This window comes from Pteropus alecto, unplaced genomic scaffold, assembly GCF_000325575.1.
Source record: "Pteropus alecto unplaced genomic scaffold, ASM32557v1 scaffold57, whole genome shotgun sequence".
Classification (NCBI taxonomy): domain Eukaryota; kingdom Metazoa; phylum Chordata; class Mammalia; order Chiroptera; family Pteropodidae; genus Pteropus; species Pteropus alecto.
This window is the reverse complement of record NW_006442508.1, coordinates 1,539,698-1,563,554: the sequence shown is the minus strand read 5'-3', so window position 1 is coordinate 1,563,554 and position 23,857 is coordinate 1,539,698. Positions and strand designations below refer to the sequence as shown.

At 42.0% G+C, this 23,857-nt stretch overlaps 1 protein-coding gene across 11 annotated transcripts in view; it reads right to left on the bottom strand.

Annotated features, from left to right (window-relative positions):
• Window positions 1-20,667, bottom strand: part of LIMCH1 (LIM and calponin homology domains 1) — a 336,436-nt gene extending 315,769 nt beyond the window's left edge. For 9 of the 11 annotated variants that reach the window (XM_015597532.2, XM_015597537.2, XM_006922457.3 and 6 more), the window contains exon 1: window positions 20,349-20,667. In XM_015597532.2, coding sequence (XP_015453018.2) covers window positions 20,349-20,654 — 306 coding nt within the window. In that variant the 5' untranslated portion in view covers window positions 20,655-20,667. The remainder of the gene's footprint in view (window positions 1-20,348) is intronic. The other 2 variants (XM_025040280.1, XM_025040275.1) reach the window with 2 other exon arrangements.
• Between the last annotated feature and the right edge of the window lie 3,190 nt (window positions 20,668-23,857).

Genomic DNA, 23,857 nt, shown 5'->3' with positions numbered 1-23,857 from the left:
CCCTACACTGAGGGCTGAAAGACAGCCAGTATGCACTGAACAGACTGTCTATGGCTGGTGCCTCTGTTATTCGGCTGTTCTGACTGGTTGGTTCTGTGCTGTTTTAATAACAATTCTAAAAATTTTATTACCTCTGTCTCTTCTTATTTATATGCCTGCTGGTCTCCCACACTCGAAGGAGAGTTGCTCACTTGAAACAAGAAACTGTGACTTATTCTTCCTTGCGCATTCAGTGCCTAGCACAATACCTGGCACTTTGTAAGTGTTCGAGAACTATTTATTGAATGAATGATAGCATTTCATACAAAGGACAGTGACTATAAAGTGAGCTTATACCCTGAGATATCTGTGATTTGATGAAGAAAATAGGAAGGCTTTCCTAAAGAAATGGTTGTCAAATTTGCTAGAATTTCTAGAAAATCTAGAATTTCATACTGTTCTCCAGAGTCCATGAAATACTAATCATTTATTCCATCATATGAACTAGGAATGATGTTGTTAGCAGAAGATATGGCATTCTCTGGATGCACATGCCTTCCCACACCCCCATAAAAAAATATTCATTAAAATAAGTTTTAAATCTTACGTCTAGCAACACTGTCCTGTGCAACTTACCCACTTGTTTTATCATCTGCTGGTTCTCCACTCTGGCCACACACCAGAATCACTTGGGGGGAAACTTTTATGATATAACAATACCCAGGCCCTGATCTAGATCATTTTAAATCAAAAGCTTCCAAGTTATTCTAATCTGCAGTCAGAGTTGAGAACTACTGAGCTAGAGCTCCCCACTAACAGGCAGGCAATAATTACTACTGAACGCTTATTGTAAAAATAAAATTTGAGAAAATCTCAAATCTCTAAGATTTTGTTTGAACAAAAGGCTCACAACTGAGCAAAATGGGGCAACATGGGTTTAGGTATAAATGGTGCATATTACCAATGACTACCTGTACCAAGAGATTCCAGGTTTGGTGGTTCATTATTCCTACATCATTTGTTGTTTACAATCTTATAAGCTAAAAGAGTAGATACTTTTTGGAAAATATATCTAGAGAGAACATCTTAACATAAAACATGATACATGAGCATTTACAGTTAAAAGTACATGTTCATTCTGTAGCCATTTATGGTTGTTTTAAAATATATCCACAAATTCTTTGATGATCTTCCCTTCAAAAAATGAAGCCTAATTCCCCTCCTCTTGAGTGTGAGCTATACTTAGTAACTTGTTCCTAAGGAGTAGAATGTGGTAGATATGGAAGCATGAAAAGTCTAAGGCCAGGTCTTAATAGGTATTGTAGCTTCCTCCTTGCTCTCTTGAATCACTCACTCAGTGAGGTGGCCTGGGCTGCAGGGGAAGAGTGGATTCAGCTGTCATGGTATAAGGACACATAAGCAGCCCTATGGAGAGGTCTAAGTGGCAAAGAACAGCCAACAGCCATCAAAGAACTGAACTTCAGCCCCAGTCAAGCCTTCAGATGATTGCAGCCCCAGTCAACACCTTGTTTGCAACCTCAGAAAAGACTCCGAGATAGAACCATCCATCTAATCTTTTTTAAATTTCTGACTCCCAGAAACTGTGAAATGATACATATGTGTTGACTTAAGCTGCCATGTTTGGGGTTAATTTGTTACACAGCAATATATAATTAATACACCATCACAAAACTTTTAACAGTTGTCTTGACAAATATCTAGAAATGTCCCTTTTCCTATTTATATCTATTCTCAGTTTCCTCTCTGTATGTCTCATGAACCTTGTTTTATCACTTACTGTTTCTTACTGACATATAATCAATGTCTCCCCATATCCTCCTTCCTCAAAGTCTCCTAGTATGGTCAAGTCTCTCCCATCCTTAAATAGAGGACAAAATTAATCCTACTGCAACCTTATGTTTCTCTCTCCCTGCTATTTACTGCTGTCTCCCTTCTTCTTTATCAAGCACCATGAAATAATAATCTACACTCCGTCTCTTGGCTTTTGTACTTCTACCAAGCCTTGAACCACTGCAATCATTGTCATAACTCCAAAGAGTTCACAATGTCTTCCTAACTCTTATAGCCAAAGGACCCTGCTTCTTAAATCCTCTTGATTATCTCATAATTATCTCAACACATTCAAACCTGAACTCATCCTCTATCTCCTCACATCATGCCTCTTCCTATGTTCCTTACCTTGCAAAATCATACTACCCAGTTGACCAAGCCATACATTTGGGAACCACTCTCAATTTCTCCATTTCTCTTACTTCCCACACCTGTTTGGTCACTAAATCTCATTAATTCTACATCCCTAACATCTCTCACATTTGCTCTCACTTTCGTTGCCATCATCACCTCTTGTCTATATTCCTGCAACAACACTGTGGCCTGCGTGCTTCAGTACTGGTCACCATAATCATTTCCTATATTGTCACCATGGTCATCTTTCCAAAACATAAAATAGTTATGTCCTTTCCTTACTTTTCAGTTATTCCTCTTTGCTTGCAAATAAAAACTAAACTCCATTCAAAAAATACTAATAGCAGTTAACACCTATTGAACACTTGACTGTATGTCAAGCACTGTTTTGGATGCTAACGTGTATTAACTTTTTAATTCTAAACATAATTCATGAGATAAATACTGAAAATACCCTTACCACTTTACAGATAAAAAACTAAGGCACAGAGAGGCTAAATAATTTCTGCATAGTCACATGGGCTAGTAAATGACAATTTGAGTCAAGCTGTCTCACTCCAGAGCCCAGCCCACTTTTAGTACCAGCACCAAACCATAAGGCACAAGGCATACTGACATACCCAGTCTTTTCTCCCAGCGGCCTTCTCCAGGCTGGCTGCTTCCTAAATGTACCCTGCTACTGCAAACTTCTATGCCTCTGCTCAATCCATTCTCATAATCTAGTCCCTTCTCAGCCCTTACTCTCACCTCTCCTCACCCTTACCTTCCCCATCCAAGTGGCAATACTTACTCATTTTTCAAGACTCAATCCAATGCCTATCTGCTCAAAGATGCTGATATCTACCCAAAGAAAAATGTTCACTTCTTCCTTTGTAGCTCCCAGGAACTCCGCAAAGACTCATTTCCTAACACTTTATGATAGACTGGAGCATTACTCAAAAAGTATTCACTTCCCTCTCCTCCCATGTAAGCAGAATGTCTTTCCCTGTCACACTGACTTTGGACTTGGCCACATTACTTGCTTTGGCTGTGGAATGTGATAGATGTGATGCAAATGGAGACTTTAAATCCAGTGCATGATTTGGCTGGGCTCTGATGCACCTGTCATTCATTTGCCATGAAGATAACATTCCCAGGTAGCCTCTGGTCCAAGAAGAACACACACACACCAAGCAAACACAAACCCAACCTACAGCCTCAAACCAAGTGCAGCCAACCAAGAGCTTGAAGCAGAACCCCTCCAGCTGACCCTTGAATCCATAAGCAAGAAAAAAAAAACCACGCTACTGCTATCTGCCACAGCATTGCAGTTTATTACAGTGCAACTATTGTATCAAGAACTAATATGTATACCTAGATGTTTAATTTCATGTGTTTGTTTAAATGCTTCAGGGCTGAGAACAGTGCTTAGAATGTTAAAAGCTGTTAACAGATTTCTGTTGCTGAGATATAATTTACATACCATAAAACTCACCATTTTAAAGTGTGTAATTCAGATATTTTTTAGTATTTTCACTAAGTACTATAAATAAATGGCCACCATCACCACTATCTAATTCCAGAATATTTCCATCACCCCCAAAAGAAACCCATAGCCATTAGCAGTCTCTTAGATTTTTGTAAATGGGTAACTTAATGAATGGAAATGTAAGAAATTATTAAAAGAACTTATCAGAAGTAGCGTGATGACATAAATATTGCAAAAAAAAAAATGTTTTCAGAAATGTGTCTCCATGAGGGCACATTAAGATCATTTTGTTTTTAAAATAAGTTATACTCACATTTCCCATATATTTTATATAAAATGTTTACTATTCTTTTATAGTGCTATTGCAAGACAAAGGCCATTTGGGGGTTTAATTTTCAGTCTACAGATCACAGAGAGATGCTTACATTAAAAGCCACAAAGCATTCACGAGGAAAAAAAAGTCTCATAGTTCAAAGCTACCAGTAACTAGAAAAACATGATATAGAATCTTCATTGTGTTAAAATATTCATAATAGTAGACATAGAAATAATAGCAGTAATAATAATAATAATAATAATAATAATAATAATCTCTTGGTCAAATGCTAAAATAAAATCTCAAAATTTTCATTAATATAGACCAGAACTTCAAAAATTAGCGAATCCACAGTTTAAAAAATACAAATGTCAAAATCCCCCCAAAAATGGCAAGATTGTAAAACTATTCCCATTGGATAATTGACACCATACTTAAACAGTTACTCATTTTTTAGATAACAAAGAAAACTGTATTTTGCAAAAGAACTATGACAAGCTCATTTCATTCTATTAAGAAGGTGGCAAGGTGTATGTGGGAGAGAGAGAGAGAAAGGGAGGGAGGGAGAGAGGAAGGGAGAGAGAGAGAGAGAGAGAGAGAGAGAGGGAAATAGGGAGAGAGGGAGAAAGGGAGAGAGGGGGAGAGAGAGAGAGAGTCTTATTTCAGAGAGTAACTCCATAAAAGACATGTTTGGGGGGAAAAAGTTTATTAAAGACTTAAATATTGAATAATGGGATAAAAAAGAAACTCGTGTCAAGCACAAAATGTTCTAAATTTAAAAACCATATTTTCCACATATAGTAAAAGCACCCCAGAACTTTGTTTTGCTGTGCTATATGAAACTTTTTTACCAAATCTAAGACAGCTAGAAAACCATCATTCTAACCATTATCTCCTTAAAAAAAAAAAAGTCAAAATCTGACCAAGGACTAGCAAAGTTACCAATGAACTTTCAAATATCCTGACTCCACCTAAGTTGTTCAATCACTTTTTATTTTTACCTACCTCTTTCCCGTACAGGCTCTGCATAGGACCCAGCTGTGCTGTGCCAATCTGGGTCACTCAACGAGAGGATCAGTGAGTGACAGTCACCATATCCACTTTTAGAAGGGCCCCACATGCCTGGGGAGAGTGCAGGCACAGAGCCGAATATCCTCCAGCCCCGGACTGTCCAGCGAACAACTGCATGGCTTTGCTATTTCTACGCATCAAGCTCCAAAAAATACATCTTACTCAAAGAATATGAAATTCAGTGAGGAAAACAAATCAGACCCTGGTATTGGATACTTTCATTTCTAACATTTTCTAAGAGCTGCTATCTTATAAGGTCCATACATATTGGGAAGAAAAGAGAGTTCAAATACCCAAGATGGACCTTTTAATGTTTTTTTTCCAGCATTACTGAGATATAATTGACAAATAAAATTGTAAGATATTTAAAGTATACATCATGCTAATTTGATATACGTATACATTGTAAAAAGATTCATCCCATCTAGTTAACTAACATATCCATTACCTCACTTTTGTGTGTGTGTGTGGAGGGGAGGACATTTAAGTTCTATTCTCTCATCAAATTTCAATTATACAATACGATATTATCAACTATAGTCACTATGTTATACATTAGGTCCTCAGACCTTATTCATCTTATAGCTCAGTGGTCCTCAAACTTTTGACACCAGGGACCAGTACTCCTATGAGAATCTAATGCCTGATGATCTGAGGCGGAGCTGATGTGGTGATGCTAGTGCTGGGGAGCGGCTGCAAATACAGATGAAGCTTCACTCACTGGCCTGCTGCTCACCTCCGGCTATGTGGCCCGGTTCCTAACTTGACAAGGACCAGTACCAGTCCAAGGCCTGGGGGTTAGGGACCCTACTATATATTATCACATTTTAATTAAATATTGGTAACATAGGTTGGTGGCCTCAGCATCCACTTCTTCCAGATTTTCCTTTAGAAAATTCACCACTTCTTTGTTGGGTAGCTGCCAGAACCTTTGTTAGGGATGTACCCTAACTGGCTTAAGCTAATCAACTCTTCCACTCTCCAGAGGATCATAAATGAGGGACGTGTACCCTTTCTCTGCTAAGAGGGTATAAAGAAAATGTGAAGACGGAAATTGCTCTTGCCCAGTGAGTCCTCAAGGGGAAAAGCCTGGACTTGCTGGGGTGACACAGGGCAGACATGGACACACTATGTAAAGCCTGAGCATAAAACTACACAATGCACAGCACAGTTGAAAGGCTGAGAGAATTCAGGTCCTTACTGATATCACTGAGCTGCTGAGTCAGCCTGGTCAGATTTTCAATGAGCCATAAACCATCTTTTTTCACAGTAGCCAAGACATAGAAGCAAAAAAATTTTTTGAATGAAAAAATTACTACACACACACTCATCTAAAACCAAATGAAAAAAAAATTAACACATCATACAGTTCACAACTCTTGATTAAAGTTAAAAGTCAGTGGCTTATAGCAGAGCAATCCCAGGGTCTACCAGGCTCCTTGGGAACTGAGGTCCTCATGTACATTAGAATGTGGGGTTAGTAGAGTCTTGGAGACTCCTTTGAATAAGATCTCTCTTTCCAGTTGGCAGCAACTATCAAGCAGTGTATCGAGTGAAGAGATTCATTTAGGGGGTTTCTTTTAACACTGAAAATATGTCTAAAGCTAACACTGGCCTCCAGCATCCTTAGGCAACCCCCAACCCCACCTCACCAACTCTTCACTACTGCTCCCCCTCACCAATCCCCCTCATGGACACCCTTGGTGAAGAGTCTATGTCACACCCCATAGCGTGGTGTTTACTAGCACAGATAAAACAGCCTGACTACCTGTGTTTAAAGATCAGCTTAACCATCTAATGACTATGTGACATTGGCCATTCATTTACTTATTTCTCTGCAAAATGGGAAAAATAAGAGCTTATTCCAGCTCACAGGATGGTTGAGAAGTTAAATGCTTAAAATAGGATTGACCAAGCTATAATTTTGGTCATCTTATTTTTTTTTTCATGATCTCTGGTAATTTGAGAGAGTTCTGGCCACACTGGGGACCCCTACCTTCTACATCAAGACTGAGTAGCCCTCCTGATACCCACTCCAGCTTCATTCTGTACCCTCCTCAACCTAACTCACAATGCTCTCATCTTACTGGGCTCCTCTGACTCTTTCTTTACAGTCTTCGCATAGCCAGCAGCCTTCACCTAGAACACGATTTCCTGCTCCTTTTTGGCTGGCCAGTTCCTGCTCATCCTTTGGATCTCGGTTTAAACAGCATTTCTTCAGAGAGCCCTGCCCAAGGTCCCCCAGTCCAAAGGAGGTCCTGGCCCCCTCCATATTCCACACAACATGCTCCTCTCTTTCTGCCTTTCTGAAAAGGCATCACACACAGAATTTTGTGTCCAGGGGCTGTGCTTCCTGGTGGAATATAACTCTACGATGGCAGGGGCATATCTGTCTCATACACTCCTGAGTTTCTAGGACAAGCTCAATAAATACATGATGAATAAATGATACCCCAAACTGAGACGTATTGCCCATACACATATACTGGTGCAGGGAGGCTACAAATGAATATCAACAGCCTAGACATCAACAATCCTCAAGCAAACCACTTACCCAGAAGTCTCAGTTTCCTCATGTCCAAGTCACCTCCCAAGAGCTTCTCACCCACAACAAATAACACTGGTAGTTCCCCCTTGGGGAGAAGAATGCTGCTTTAAGTACTACCAAGGCCCCAAACCCCACAGAAAATGCCTAGGGAAAAATGCTGCAATATTCCACTACCTCTCCAAAAGCAGTAGGAGCTTCTCCTGGAAATACTGTCCAAAGTCTTTTGATAATAGATAGGAAATGTGAAGTTCCTAAAAACGTTCCCTTCTAACCCAAGATCCCAGACTCCAGCATCAGGCATCTTCAAAATGTTATTTTATATATCTGTATGTATGAGCGTGTGAGCAAGAAATATAATAAAGCTGCACAAAACATGAATACTTAAATATATCTACTATAAAATAACATACATATTCCTGAAAATGAATGAATTGTGTCTCAAAGTAAGACAGAGAACCAAAACCCTCAAATTTTGCAAAATCACACACTAAAAAATAACAGGGCTTATGAAAAATATATAATTGGGGGAGAAGGCTCTAATCCCATTCAAATTTGCACCAAAATACTAACAAAAACAATAAGAACAATGAAAATTATTAGCACAGATAAAAATGTTTTCTATTTCCTATTACAGAATAAATGTGGGATTTTTGCCAAGGAGGTAGGGTGGCATCAAGAGTACAGGATAGAAAGCATGCAACTAGGGCTGCTGCATTATGGAGATAAGATAAAAATGCAGAAAGATCTGGGAAAATTAAAACTTTTATTATGTACAAAGCCAAATGGAGCCCAAAGCAAGAACAAGGAGCAATCACCTCCCTGGTTCACCTAATCTACTTTGTTTTCAATGACTGCTATTTGATGATGCAAAATATTTTTCAATTATAGTTGTACAACATAGTAATTACAACATAGTAATTAGACATGATATACCTTATGAAGCGAGGTGATGCAAAATATTAAGGTGCTAAGAAAAATCTCACAGTAACCATTGTAACTTGTGCCTTATAAAGTAAGCATCATCCCCTACTTACCAACTACATATGCAATAATTCACATCATGGAAACATAAATGATAGCAGAGCCACTGTATTTGCTTGGAACACAGGGGCCCATGCCAGGTAAGAGTGGAGCTATGGCCAGGGGGTGCCAGATGGATAGGCCAAGAGAAGGACCACCATGAAGGTGACCATCTGAAGTCCCAGGAGCTACGTCAGATAAGAGTCCTAACCAGCCTGCCTGCCAGTATTAACATGAGTGAAACTTACTGGAACAGGCAAAGTAGAGAACCTTGAACTGGAACAGCGGCCAATGGATATCTATGTTGCACAAGGACTAAATGGGATGACAACTATAGGGCACCTATCACAATGCCTGACAGGGAGACACACTAAATACACATGTTTTTCTTCCTCCTGTTAATAATCCCTGCAATATTCCACTACCTCTCCAAAGGCAGTAGGAGTACCTCCTGGAAATGTCCAAGGCTTCTGATAGTAGATAGGAAATATGAAGTTCCTAAAAAAAAGTTCCCTTATAACCCAAGATCCCAGACTCCAGCATCAGGCTATTTTAATACAGAGGGGAAGCCATGTCACAATTAAGAGGAAAGAGGTTGGTGAAGACAAAGGGAATAAAAATACTTCCACACATTGGCAATGCTCATTCTGCTTCTGTAATGGTATTCATCATAGTCACATCCACTCTCCAGCCAAAATTTGTCTTTTTAAAAACATTGAAAGGGGTCCAGCTTCAGAGATGTGCTCGGGAGCTATAGAGGTGACACCGTTTCCTAGCAACTAACAGCACCATGCACAAAAAAAAAAGATGCACAATAAACAGCTATTAAAGGAAAGAGGAGGAAGAGAGGGAGGAGCGGGTCATCTGCTTGGTTAAATAGTTAGCTGGGATCATGATCTTGTCAGAAGCTTTGCTTTGACTTCTACAGCACAGCAGTTACCAGTCCAAGCTCAAGCTCTGGAACAAGATTGCCTGGGGTCAAATTCCAGCTCTGCCACTTATTAGCTATGTGACTTCAGGCAAATCAGTTAACATTTCTGTGCTCCAGTTTTACTATCTGTAAAATGGGCATAAATGGTGCTTACCTGAGAAGAACCTTATGTGCCAGGCATGTACTAGGTGACAGAGAGCTAGATGATGATGATGATGATGATGATGATGATGATGATGATGATAGATAGATAGATAGATAGATAGATTATAGATGATCACCTCATTATATAAATCATATCATTAACTCAAACAAGCACCTAGACTAGCACTGACACATGAAAAATGCTCTAGAAGTGTGTGTTATGTTAACTATAATTATTTTTACTTGGCACTGAACTAGCCACTTTACCACTTTGCATTATCACATTCTGTCAACTCTTGCAACATGATGAATCAAGCTTCCACTTGTCACCCACCCCTCTTATTTATGACATCTTGCAAAGTTCCTGAGGAAACAGGCGGCAACCACATCTGTTGGTTGCTGACAACATTCAGCTCCACAAGCTCCTTTTTTTATTTTCTGTGAGAAAGGCAGAGAGGATGCTATTTCTCAGTGTTTCCATTAAGTCGCGACAACTAATGGTCATAGCCATGATCATTTATTAATACCAGCTACTGGTCATTAGTTTTTGTGGAGTATTTTTCTTTTAAAAATACCTATCTAATAAGAACTCATATAGATAACCACTATAATAAAAATTCCTCAGTGCTTTCTCTTTTTAGATATCCTGTAATCAAAAATACTCTGATCTTTCACTCATATTAAGAAATAGGAATTATCTGGATTCCTTTAACAGGTGAGAGAGAGAAGGCTGACTGACTGCTTTAAGGTGAGGAAAGAAAGAGAAGATTAGAGTCTCAGAGCAGAATACTCTGTTAAAAAACAGAGTTGTTTGCTCTCCGACCCTGCAGACAGAAACTCCAAGTGCAGAGAGCCCTACACTAGTCCAACCTGAAGAGAAGGCTGGCCCCCTAAATAATTCCTTCAACTGATATCACCTACCTAAGAGCCAACAGTGGAATCACTTTCCAAGTGTCCAATCACTGACTGTCTCCAGGCAACTACTGAATAAACTGCTTTTTTTAATTCATCTTAAAAATTTTTTTTAAATAAAAAAACACTTTGCTTCCTGTCAGGGCAGCAACAGAATCTATTTTCTCTGCCACATCAGTGTCCAAGTGCCAATCAGGCAATTATAGCCAGGCAGAGGCTCACTGAGAAATCACTCACTGAGAAATCACCCAGCCAGTGGGGATGCGGCTTTGGAGCCCTAACAGGGAGAAGAGAGAATGAACCAAGAAAGAGTAGGACAATGACTAAGACCCTGTCCTTGGCTCTGAGATTTATCAAAAGAGGCAGATCCTACATAGTCATACATTTGTTACAATGAAATATGACAAGTTTTCTAACAGAGGTGAATGTTCAAGTGTGCACAGAAAAGGATTAATGGGCCTAGCTAGGAATCAGGGAGTCTGCCCCACAGGCAGTCATATTTAAGCTCAGTCTTAAAAGGATTTGTCCCTGGAGAAGTGGAGAAAGGGTGTTTCAGGGTTTCAGCCCTTGTCTCTGCCATTCTTTCTCCTAACGAAGAGAACCCAGACTCCCACCTGGGGACACTGCAGCCCTCCTGCAGTCAAGATTGGCCATGTTACTGAAGTTCTGGGCAATAAAATGGAAGCAGAAGTATCAGGAAGAATTTTCTATAAGGCATTTTATAAGGGAAGGACTCACTCTTCATTTTCCATTCCTCTATCCTGCTTCCTGGAAAGGTGCTATGATGATGAATCTCTAGCAGCCATACTGGACCGTGAGGAAGGAGGTCTAGAGATAGAGGGTTTGAGTGCTGAAAAAAACCTAAGTCACAAATCTCCAGAGTTTACAACTTATGGAGGTCCCAAATGGCATGTGACTTTATTAGTTTATAAAGCCCCTTCTTTTAGAGCAATTTGGGAACAAGTCCCCAAATCAGAGGATATCTTTAGGTCATCACCCAAAATCTCACATGAAATTTCTCTACTCCCTCAGTAAAAACAAGCAGGTTTCTTGTAACCCCTTCTTAGCTCAGAATGGAGTACAGCCTCTATAGCCCCTAATTTGAGTAAGAATTTTAACCCCATAGTCCAGGCTCAAACATAAATCCCAAGTCCTCTCTGCCATTTCTCCAAGAAGAGTTTTTTATTTATTTGCGACTTGGTCCTAAGAGGTACAGAGGTACTTCATGCAAACTCTACTCTGAGTGACCTGCAAGAATATTTGAGAACTTCTGACTCAGCTCCCTTCCCCGCACCCTCCCCACCACAACACACACAACTCTGACACACCTGTAGAACTTTAAGAGCATTTCTACCTTTTTTCAAAGCATAATTGCAATAAAGCATGAGTTGTGTGCACACAAAAGCCCCTGTCTCAGTAAATTAGCATCAGTCTAATTGCCCTGCTCAGCACCCTTCAGTAGTCCTAGCTTAAATACCACTTTCACTGAGTCCTTGTCTGCCTACAGCACTTTTCTCTAAAGCCTCTCATTCTTTGTCTTAATAGCGCTTATCCTAATTTGTAATTATGTGTTCATCATTTAAGCTCTCTGTCCCTACCGGACTACATTGTGCATTTCACATAGGCAGAGAATTATATTTATTTTGTTCACCTTCTAACCCTGGGTCTTAGTACCATGCCTGGCACATTGTTGGAGCCTAATAAACACTTTTTAGGAAACAAATTTTAAAATTTGTTTTAAAACACTTTCACATATTAAATGCTTATTTTCACCACTAAAGCTTATTTTTAATGTTTATACCACACTGAACTTAGAAACGAGTGATAGCCAAGCATCCTACATAATTATTTCATATTTTAAACCATTTGCTTAAGCCTATCCTAGCTTTCACTGAGTTACCATTAGAATAAAACAATTGTTTGAACATCATTTCTTTAAAAATGTGTTTTAGGGGAGGAAAAGAGCTGTGTACTCATCACAATAAATATAACTTTAGTTCCTCACTTTGGTGCACCCACGTGGTAAAATATAAGGCTGAGGATTTTTTATAACAGTATTGGGTCATCAAAAAAAAAAAAAAAAAAAAGCCACAAGCCCTCTTGCCCCTGACATTTATTTAAAAAAAAAAAAAAAAAAAAAAACAAGACAAGTACAAGCCTATTCTTACGTGGCCTCATAATGGGCTACTTAGGGATAGATGGGTGGAGTATGGCTCTAACTTCTAAGGTTGACCAGGAGGCCAAGATGCATTCCACAATAGCTGCACCAAAGTAACTACCAGAGGCAGAATCCATGCAGCTTTCTCGGCCTAACCGATATTTTACTCTTAAGGTCCCAGCACAGATATGGGAATAAAGTTTTGCTGACACTGTAAGTTTAGTGGGAAAAGATGTCAGTCAAAATATTCCTTAGGTACATGTTATATGACTATGTCACCTCAATTTTTCCCCTGACACCAAAGATAATTCCCTGAAATATGATGGCCACCCCATTGAGGTTGGCTGCATGAGGACATTTCTTTAGCAGTGCTGTTTTCAGTACTGGAAACATGGAATTTTACCACAGCGGAACTGAACTCCATGACATCATTCTTCCACACGGAGAGAGATATAACATCTCCTCATGTACAGGCAGGAGTCTTTCCGATATTCTGTCACTCTTTTTTTTTTTATTTGTTCAAGGACTACTCTTTTTTTTTTCCTGTATTATTTAGTAATCCTCAAATTTGGGCTATTTTTATATTTCTCAATCACTTAAAAACAAAGTTTGCTCTCCTCATGTTACTGCACTGAAGTCATCTTTTTCCCATCCATAAAAGATCATATCTAATACCCTTTTTTCTTTTGCCTTAAACATAAACATATACACATCCTTACGAACACAAGAGGGTAAAAATTATTGTACATTTTTCTAAATCAAAGAACAGTGAAATGGGCATAAAAAGAAAATCTAGTGCCAATGAGAGTAATCTAGTGCCAATGAGAGTCAAAAATCAACCTGTATTAAGTGATTCAGTCCTCAACCATAAAAATAAAGGCCAAAATGATTACAGTTAGACTGGAATGTAGGTGACAGGGATGCCAACTACAAGCTAAGGTTTCCAGAAGTCACAGTGGTGCTTCGCTCAGACCCTTCAGTTTCCTAGCATGGGGCCTGAGGCTCTGCAGGGGAGGCCGCCAACCTCCTCTCCTGGAAGGACCTGCCTCTTGGCTGAACTCAACAACAAAACTGTTCCCAGGTGAGATCTCGTCCAGATGGAAGAATTCTCAAGTAAAGGTGAAGGAGCTGAAGTAAAGGCCTCAGACAGATGTGCCAAGAGTACTTAAACACATCAGCACTAAGAAGAGATACACCTTCACAACCATATTTGGAGAACAAAACAGACCACACAGGTCTTTACTCAAACTCACAAGGGTAGGTAAAATATAGAATAATGCACCTTCTCCATTAGAAAATGTTAAAAGCACACACAGACTATCCATTTATTCATCCCCATATGAAACAGGCTTTGGAAATAAAACTGAAACAAGAAAGCCATGGTCCCTAATATTATAACCATAAAATATTCTAGAATATCTGTCCTCTTAAAAAAATTACATGATAATAAATCAGCAAGCTTTAAAATAATGAAAAACTAATTACTTACCTCCTTGCCATTTGCCCAAGTAAAACTTCAGTGGAGTGACTTGGGGTTGTAGCAGTAACAACAGGAGACAGAAACCAGATTCTAGCAACCCTGAACTACAGACAACCTCAATGCCCGGTTCAGCCTGAGCAACATAAAGTCTGAAGACAGCAAGCAAAGGTGACGAGCCTCATCCTTCTTGCCCGAGGGCCTAGGTAGTACCACCTGCTTGGGTTCCTGTCCTCCACCCACTGTAACACTGAGATGGTTTGTCCAAGTGAGGAAAGCTCCTCAGTCCTACAGCTGAAAAAAGATAAACCACGGGAAACAGTCTAGAACACTACAGCTTCTGAAATCCACATCCTGCCTCCACATATGCGGTGGGGCATATGGGACACCTCTGCACAGTGACAGGATCAGAAAGCTCAGCCCTTACAAGAATTTTTACACACTGTGCTAAGTGTTAGAAGCAATATATGGGATCAGATAATAAGGGTTGCAAAGTCGAACAGCCTGGCTTCAAATTCTGACTCTAAGTATTTACTGACTATATAACCTGAGACAATCTCCTAACTCAGTGGTGCCCAACCTTTCTGGCACCAGGGACCAGTGCTCCTATGAGGATCTAATGCCTGATGATCTGAGGTGGAGCTGAGGTAGAACTGAGGCGGTGATGCTAGCACTGGGGAGCAGCTGCAAATACAGATGAAGCTTCCCTTTCTCACCCACCACTCACCTCCAGCGGGAGGCGGGGGTGGCATTGAGGACCCCTGTCCTATCTTCTAGGAGCCTCAATTTCCTCAACTATAAATGTTGGATGTATGGATATATATATTCATAGAAGTTAAGGAAGGATGCTTTGAATTAAAGTTCTAGTTCTGCGACTTGTGACTTTGAGAAAGATACTTAATTGCTCAGAGCCTCAATTTTCTCATCTGTAGATTGGGATAGTAATAGTATTTATTTGAAAGGGATTAGCCCTGTGCCCAGCATACAGTAAGCACTCATTATCAGCTTTTGTCATCATGAGCATCAACTTTATTACTATCATTATCATTATTTTGTTATCCCTAACTATGATCCTTTTAAGTATCAGAATGGTCCAAATCAAAAAGAGAAGTTGCCAGGCCAATTTCCAAGAGCTGCCTGATCCCACCTAGCACCAACTGCCACCCACAGAATCACAGCCAGATGTCTATATCATGGCTCCATTGTCATCCATCAGCAAAGAGCATGGGCTGAGAGATGCAGTTACTGAGAACACATGCCCCACCCTATCTCTTCCTGGTGGCTGGAGCTCAGTTTGCCCATGTGTAGCTCACTTGATGCAAACTTGGTTTTCAGGGAGATGCAGGAGCAAGAAGTGCCAGCTCCACCTCCCATTCCACTTTCCCGTTCCCCAAATCTGTGGGATCTCACTGTTCTCCTACCATGTGACAGCATTGTGTCATAGCAGCCCTATATACAAACAAGCCGGACTATTTAAATGTCATTGTGAGAAAGATGCTGCTTGTTCTAATTTACATATCTATTCATACCATCATCCCTTTCTTAATCTAGCCAGAAGAAGGTTTTCTTCCTCTTCCTAGGCTCTCCATGCAGAGCTGGAGAATCATATGTAAAGTTAAATTTCTGTTGTAGTAAAAAGATGTGAGTCATCAAGTCCCTACAGAGATGAAAATTAGAATGACTGTGTAACTTATGGCATGCGTTCACTCATCATTACATCACAAAAGTCATGTGCTGCTGGCCACTAAATGCTAGATTCTCTCAAAGGCTACTCATAAATTCTCCCTACTGCCAAACAATACAATATGTTTTCATCTTGGAGAGAGGTATCCTTGGTGCTTTTTATCTTCAAAATCAGGTTCCAGCTGAATGAGTAAACAATTTTATGTGGGCAAGGGAAATGACCCAAAATGATAAACTGATTCCTTCCAGCACTAGTTCCCATTCATGTGAAATATGATTTAGGTCACAAATAAGATTATATTCATCACCACGTCCCACAGGCATGCTATGATTACAGTTAAAGGAGTCCAGAAACTTCTCAAGTTGAGAACTAGGGCTGACTTGGGCTGAAATGTCCAACCCCTCCCTAAAGACTTGGCAACCTGTTCCAAATCATAACCGAAACCAAGTTGAAGGGACATCTGTTTCTCCAGAAAGTGTTTGGCCTTGCAGAGAAGAACTACAGATTAGAATAGGTAAATATTGTTGTGGGTGGGAGGGGGGACCAGGAATATCAGAATCATCTACCTGCTAACAAACACTTGTAACTCAATAAATAATAAATAAAAAAAAGAAAAAGAAAAAAAGGGAAGAAAGAAAGGAAGGGAGGAAGGAGGAAGGGAAATAAATGAAGGAAATTATTCTTCTTCCTAGCAGTTGACACTTCAGTGAACAAAATGTTGCTACATTTGAGATGAACATTCAGACAGCCATTTTGCATATAATGATTTAATATTGGACTGTCTGCAAGAGGACAGGCAGTGAACATCCTGCTTGGAGTCTGGTAACAAAAGCTACGTGTCAAGTATTCAACATAATGTTGAGGCATCATTTTCTAAGCCTTAATGGACAACCAGGATCATTTTACAAATAAATATTACAGATTTTCCTATCCCTAAGTCTCTTTTAATGCAAGTTAGAGTAATACATACCATCTACTTGAACTTCTAGCCCAAGTATCTGGAGTTAATAAGGTAAGATAACCAAATGAGATCAGTAGGCAATTGAATTATATTTTTTATGCTAGTAACTTAGGGTTCTAAAATTTTTCTTTCAAAATCAGCCCTGGTTATTATTAACAACAAAAACAACAACAACAACAACAGTAATAGTATTAGCAATGAGAGTAGTGGTGATGGTAATAGCACTAGTAATGGCGGTAGTAAAAATAATAGCAGTAGCAATATTAATGTTAATATAATACTAATCATTACTTATACAGCACTTCCTAAGTAGTAAGTACTATTCTAAGCATTTTAAATAATGTTAATATATTTAATCCTCACAGAACTCACATGAGGTAGGTAAGCTATTATTAGTACTCCTGTTTTAACAGATATTTTCGACAATATCTCTTTGTTATTTTTGTTGTTGTGAAAGACTAGAGTTAGCTTTCAAAGATAATATTTAGAACCTAAAGGAGAGGAAACGCAGCCCGTCCAAAGTCATACGGCTAGAAGCCAATAGACCCAGGACTCAAACCCAGGCTGCCCACAGCCCCAAAGTCTGACCTCCTAACCACTGTGCTGTACTTACCGCTCCTTTGCTTAGGAAGGCCTTCTAGAAAAGGAAATGTGGAGGGAAGTTAGTCAGGGCCCTGCCTGCCGATAGCCAGAGTTAATACTTGAGGTTTGCTGTTTCCTTTTGGAGTCTCCCCAAACCCACATTAAGACATGCAGCCTGCTCCTACAGCTATAAAAAGTCACTGGAAGTGTTACAGAACCGTCCCCACTTGGTCTGTGACCTCCATTAGGGCTTTCACCTTTGCCAGCTAAGGCAAAAGCTGGGGGTGGGGAGTGAGGTGCAAGCAAGGTTCCCAGGCCACCATTTCCTGCCCAGTAACCCCTGACTCAAGGAAGACTAAGCATTGAAGAGGAGAGACAAGTGGCCAAGTTTGTTTATTAACCCACTACACCCAAGGGAACATTTTTCTGAAAGGATGAAATTCTTGACTACTCAAAAAGAAAAAAGAAAAAAAAAAAGATTGTAGGAAATTTAATCACCTACTGGACAAAAGCGAAAAACAAAGCCCTGCCAATGAAGATGTTGCCGAAGACAAAGGAGGTGCAATTGTCTCCAGATAACAATCCCCCCGGGAATGCAGCTCACACTAAGTACTAAATTAGTGCTCTATTGGCCCAGGAATCTTTGTTCACCCCACAACTACACCACAAAACCATCTGTTACTGCTCCTGGGTTCCCTGGGGTTGCAGACAAGACATTTACATTTCAAGAGGAACCTCGTGGAAGAAAGGGAGGGAAGTCTCTATCTCTCCTTGGAGCAAATACCTTTTTATACTGCCTGGGAGGGGAAGCTCTCCTTACTGTGAAATCAAACTCCTCAATTGAAAGAAGATAGGCCGCTTCAATAATGCACATGCCACTGCCCCTTAGTCATAAAGCCACACACACCCTATTCCGGTTTTCACATTCTCAAATTGGTGTACCTGGTAAACTATCAAAAATAATGCCTAACTGTCTATACGGCCTAAGAGGACTCTACTTTCTTAAGGAAGCCCTTGTTTCCTTTAAACCTGTGGAACCAGAACAAAGGCTGATATTCTGCACTACATAATATTTAGATTGAAATATACCACCACTTCAAAACACTGTGATCTTCTGGGCTGAAGGAGATGTTTTACATCTAAGTGGAGGCTAGAGTAGTATATACATACGTCATAATTCACAGAGGTATGCACTTAAGATCTGTACACCTCCCTGTGTGTAACTTATACCACAATACATTTTTTAAAGTAAAGTATGTCGGTGTTACTCACAATTAAGGAAATCGGGAATAAACCACTTGCTTTCAAGAATTTTAAGATCGCTCTGTTCTTATATACTCCCCTCAGCACCATCCACATCCAAAATCTCTCCTGAGAATTTTAAAGTTCAAGAACATGAAAAATACAGTCTCCAACTCTCAACTAAGCCAGTGACTACCAAAGTCTCCTGTGCGTCCTGTGAGCCCAAGTATGCAGCACAGAGGGAGCACCTGTCACATCCCAAGCCTTTCCAGCTACATATCAAAAATAAAAAGGTCTTTTTCTCAGCTGGTCATGAGCTATCAAATTATGAGAGACATGATTGAGGCTTTTAGCAATAGAGCCTGGGGTTTTTCTTTCTGTTTCTTTAATCCTATTTTTAAACAGATGTTTCTAAACTCTGCCTAACACTTTTGCTTACATGGAGAAGGTAAACCATGTAAGGTGCAGGCCTTTGGTGGGGCATTCATTAAAACAGCATTAAGTGAGTGTGGTTTCCGCAGGCAGCTCAGGTTTAAATCTGTGCCATCGTAGCTGTTATCCCAGCAGCATCCTGAGACCTGCGGTGCCACAGGGGGATGTCACTAAGTGACAGTCTGATTACTAACGGGCTTCACCATTGCTGGATCATGACTTAGCGGTACATTTCTTCCTTTGAACTATCAGCCAAAGAGGGCTGCCTGTCACTGAGGAAAAGAGGGTCAAATTCGCCCTCCACTAAGCCTCAAGAAAGGCTGCCCTGTGAAACAGGGTCATTGTACCCATCATAGGGAGTCACCTTTCCCCCCTCGCGCCCTCCAAGCGTCTCGACACCCACAGACACGTCATTTCGGGAGCACAGGGCCACCAAGCTGCAACTAGAGATAGACATCGAGAATCAGGATCACCCAGGAAGCGCTTCCTTGGACTGAGCCGAGAGCTCGAGTGATTTCCCTGGCCTGCCACCGAGTCATTTAAGGAGTGAAATATGCCAACGGGGCCTGGTACCCAGCACCTAGAAGCCCGCCACCTCCGGGATGGAGTAGGGGCCGCTAATGGCTGGGCAACGTCTGTACGGATGGCGCGCTTGCAGGTGGGGTCTTGCAGGCTCCCCAGACCTGTGCGCTGTGCCAGCCTCACGCCTGACCGGGTGCCAGGAAAACAGCCAGAGGCTCCAGTGGATATTTACTTCAGTGGAGACACAGCCAACTCCGTTCCGGAAAGCCAAGGAGGGGGTCCAAGAGACTGAAGGTAGGACAGGGAGCAGGACCCCAAGACGCAGCGTCCGCAAGGACTCTGGAGGCTCGCGCTTGCTGCGCCTTTGCGGCGCTTCTGCTAGCACTGCGCTTCCCTTGGCAGCGGCTGGAAGCGGCAAGAGCTGAGATTTGCACGGCTGGCGGGGAGGAGGGATGTAGGCTCAGGGGATCGCTTCCTGGCCCCCACACGCACAGCGAGACTGCAGTGTCCCCCATTCGCAACCACCCTCGCCCAGCACTCCAGTGCCAAAAGCGCCAGGAGACGGCAGCTCGCCTGAGGCCCTAGCGTGTGACCCGGAGCAGCTGGCAGAAGAAAACTGGGGGAGGGAGGCTGGACCTGTCGTCCGTGTGTGTGGGTAGGTGGCTATCGGAGCCCCTGCCAACCGCAGGCACCTACCTCGATCCACTTCTGCGCCTCGGAGAAGGCGGGCTCGGGGGGCGGCTCGGGCTGCAGGGGCTGAAGAGCTTCCAGACCGAGAGCAGGACAAGCCATCTGCGAAGCCCCGAGTCCACTCGTGTGCTGGGCCGCCGGGATGAGGACGGCCGCCGCCGCCGCCGCTGCCGCCGCAGGAGCGCGCTCCCCGCCCCTTCCCGCCTGCCCTCCAGCTCTCCCCTCCCCTACCTGCCCCTCCCCCGCCGGCGCAGGTCCTGGTGGAGTCCTGCGCTCGCGGCTGGAGGGCGCCGCCGCAGCTGTTCCCAGCATCGCCCGGGCTCGGCCGCGCGGCAAGTCCCCGGCGGGAGCGAGCGCGGAGGCGCAGGGAGCTCCTTCTCCTCCCCACCTTCTCCTCCCCACCTTCTCTGGCCGCTCCGCCCCTGCCGGGGGCGGGGGGCGAGGGCGAGGGGAACAAGGGAGGGAGTGTAACCTACCGACTAAAAATAACCGAGAATGAGCGCTGGGTGTCTCCCTCCCTGCCCACAGCGGTACCAGGAGAGAGACTCGGCCAGCCGCCCCTCACGTCCCGGCGCCGGGCCGCCTGCGTAGGGGCGAGCCCATCGGGAGACACCTGGGAGACGCGCGCTGTCTGGGATACATACATCCCCCGGGAGCCGGCGCTGCCGCAGCGAGGCGGGAGGTCGCACCTGCTGTCCCTCCAGCTGCAGAAATGGGGGCAAGAGGGGGAGCCCTCTGACCCAGCACCAGGGAGTGTTCAGTCACCTGATCTTTTTGTGTGAAAAAAAAGGAAAGATGACCCTCATAAGCCTTTTTCTCTCCAGGCAAGTAACCTGTGTCCCAGTCTGTTAATTCAATCCGTATTTATTGTGCACCTACTGTGCGTCAGGCACTGAGGTAGTTGCTGAGGACCCAGAGATGAAAAAAGAAAACAACTGGAAACCCTAGCTTTCAAAATAATTACATTGGAGGGGAGGGGACAGTAAACGTAGAACAAAAGAAAGTAATTGTAGAAAGTGATATATATATTAATATGTATATATATTAAGCTAGAAATTGTAGAAAGTGATATATATTAATATATTAAGCTAGAATGAAGAGGCGAAGATAAACTATGACCTGGGAAGAGAGTGTAGGCTAACTTTCGATTACTTCTCTACCCTCCACGTGGGAGACTGACTGTGTGTCCAGGTTCCATAAGTGGGAGAGAGGCGGGAGGAGAAGGAAGTAAGTTGTTTTTTTACTGCCCCTTGCTGGGAAAGTCAGGGGTTTGGCAGCACCACTCTGCTAAAGAATGCAGGCAGCTCTGTCTGGGGCCTCTTTGGGGTTTCCTGAAGGTTCCCTGTCTCTTCTTGTCACACCCCACTTCCCCAGGCCTGGAAGTGGCAAAGGTTTCCCCACCTTGCCCACTTCTTCCTAATGGTCTCATAATACACTCTTCTAAGCCACCCCTATTTGAGCATGCCTTCTGTTTTGCTGATGATCAAGGAAGGCTTTGCTGACATGACAATGAGCAGAGATGTTAACTATGCAACAATTTGGGGAAATTCCAGATGGATGCAAAGGCCTTCAGGTAGTAATGAGCTTAGTGGGGATCAAGGAGCCCACAGAAAGCCAGTCAGTGTGACTGGAGCGTGGTGAAGAAGGAACCAAGTGGGAATGATAGTATGGGAGAGGCAGGCCAGGTCCCCAGGAATGGGGATGAGGTGGTTATGCCAGACCACAGTGGAGATTTGTTGCATGGGCATCCACTGGTAAGCCCAGTGCTGGGTACCTAATAGCTCAATACTCTTAGCTAACTTAGGGCAAATGGATTCGCATTTTAGAATGGCTGCTGGCAAGAGAGGTAGGACAGGGCTGGAAGTCCATGGGTGCCTTAGCAGCTAAGTCTCTGTTCCCTGTTCAGAGTCCAAGTTTAGCTTTGTCCAGTTCTGCTGCTTCAGTTGGGGGGTGGAACAAAAAGCAGGCCTGAGATTCCACCATTAACGGCTTTGGAGACAGACAGCTTTCAGTTTATTTACTTTTAAAACACTTGAATGGCACTTGCATAGTGCCAGGCACTATTCTAAGTGCATTACAAATAATTGACTAACTCATTCCATATTCCAACCCTGTAAGATAGACTATTATCACTATGAGGAAACCAAGAGACAGAGAGGGGTGTCACACTGCTGGTGAGCAGTAAATCCTGGGTCCAAGCCCAGACAGCCCGGCACCAGATCTGTTCCTAACCACACACCAAGCTGCCTTGCCAGTCTCAGTCAAGACTCTGCCACTTCCAATTTGTGCCTCAGTTTCCTCATCTCAAATGAGGTCGAAATGGCAACATTTCAGCAGAATCATTATGAGGAGCAAACAGGATTTCTGAGTGAAAGGACAAAAACTGGGCCTGGCAAATAGTGCCAAGTACAGGCCAGCTGACCATCCCTTCTATCCTGTCTTCCAAAAAGGAAGGGACAGAAGAGAAGTTGCAAAGAAAAGTGAAGGCAAATGGAGGGAAAGGGCTAATAAAGTATAGTCAGCAGATGACCTTGTCATTGTGAAGAAACATGGTAAAGTGAATAATTCCCAATATAAATACAGCATACTCTCACAAGACGCCACACTAAGGCAGCTTCCACAGAGTAACTAGGAGGAGGGGGTGCCATGTGACCTAAATGACATTTCTAATTCCATTTGAAAATGAATATTAAGATTAAATCTACGATACTGTTAAAATATCTGCTATTGAAATCGGTATTCAAGTGAAAACTTTTTTTCTTTCAGTATAAATACTTTTTATGTCTTTTAAGGTTTATAATCACAAAGTAACATCTGCTTTATCTGACCTCTATTACCAATAACAAATTCACGTAGGTTACAAAAGACCCAAAGACAATCATAGTAGAATTCACCCCTAATGCCATTATCAATATTTAGATTATCGTTAAGCACCTACTATGTGTAAAAGATTGTACTAGCATGAGAAGAATCCAGAAAGGGACACAGACTTTTCCTTTGAGGAGCTAATTTGTTCATGAAATTACATTTTCATTTCTGTATAATGTCATTTTCAAACATAAATGTAATATATGTCTACTGGAGTAAATTTGAAAAATGTAATGAAGAAAAGAAATCTGGAAGAAACCCCACAATTCAAAGATCATCACTCTTTGGGGAGTATGACACGACATTTTTATTGGGAAAAAATAACCATAAGACAAGATGCTCTATGATAAATGTCAAATGAGAGATACAGTGAATTTAAGAAGCATAGTTTGTTTTGTTTTTTTTTTGGGGGGGGTAAGGTAATAGAGCGTCATTATTTAGGCATATTTGATTAAATCATTGACCGTTCAGACTCCAACCCCTCTTCTCTCCTGAGAAGTTGGAAACTGAAATTTCCAACCCTATAATCGCTGTTGCTTCTCCTGGTAACAAGCCCCTATCCCTGGTTTACCTAAGGGCTTTCCAAAAGTCACCCTATTAATATAAATTCAGGAGTGGTTGAAAAGGGCTCCTTATAACTAAGTGGA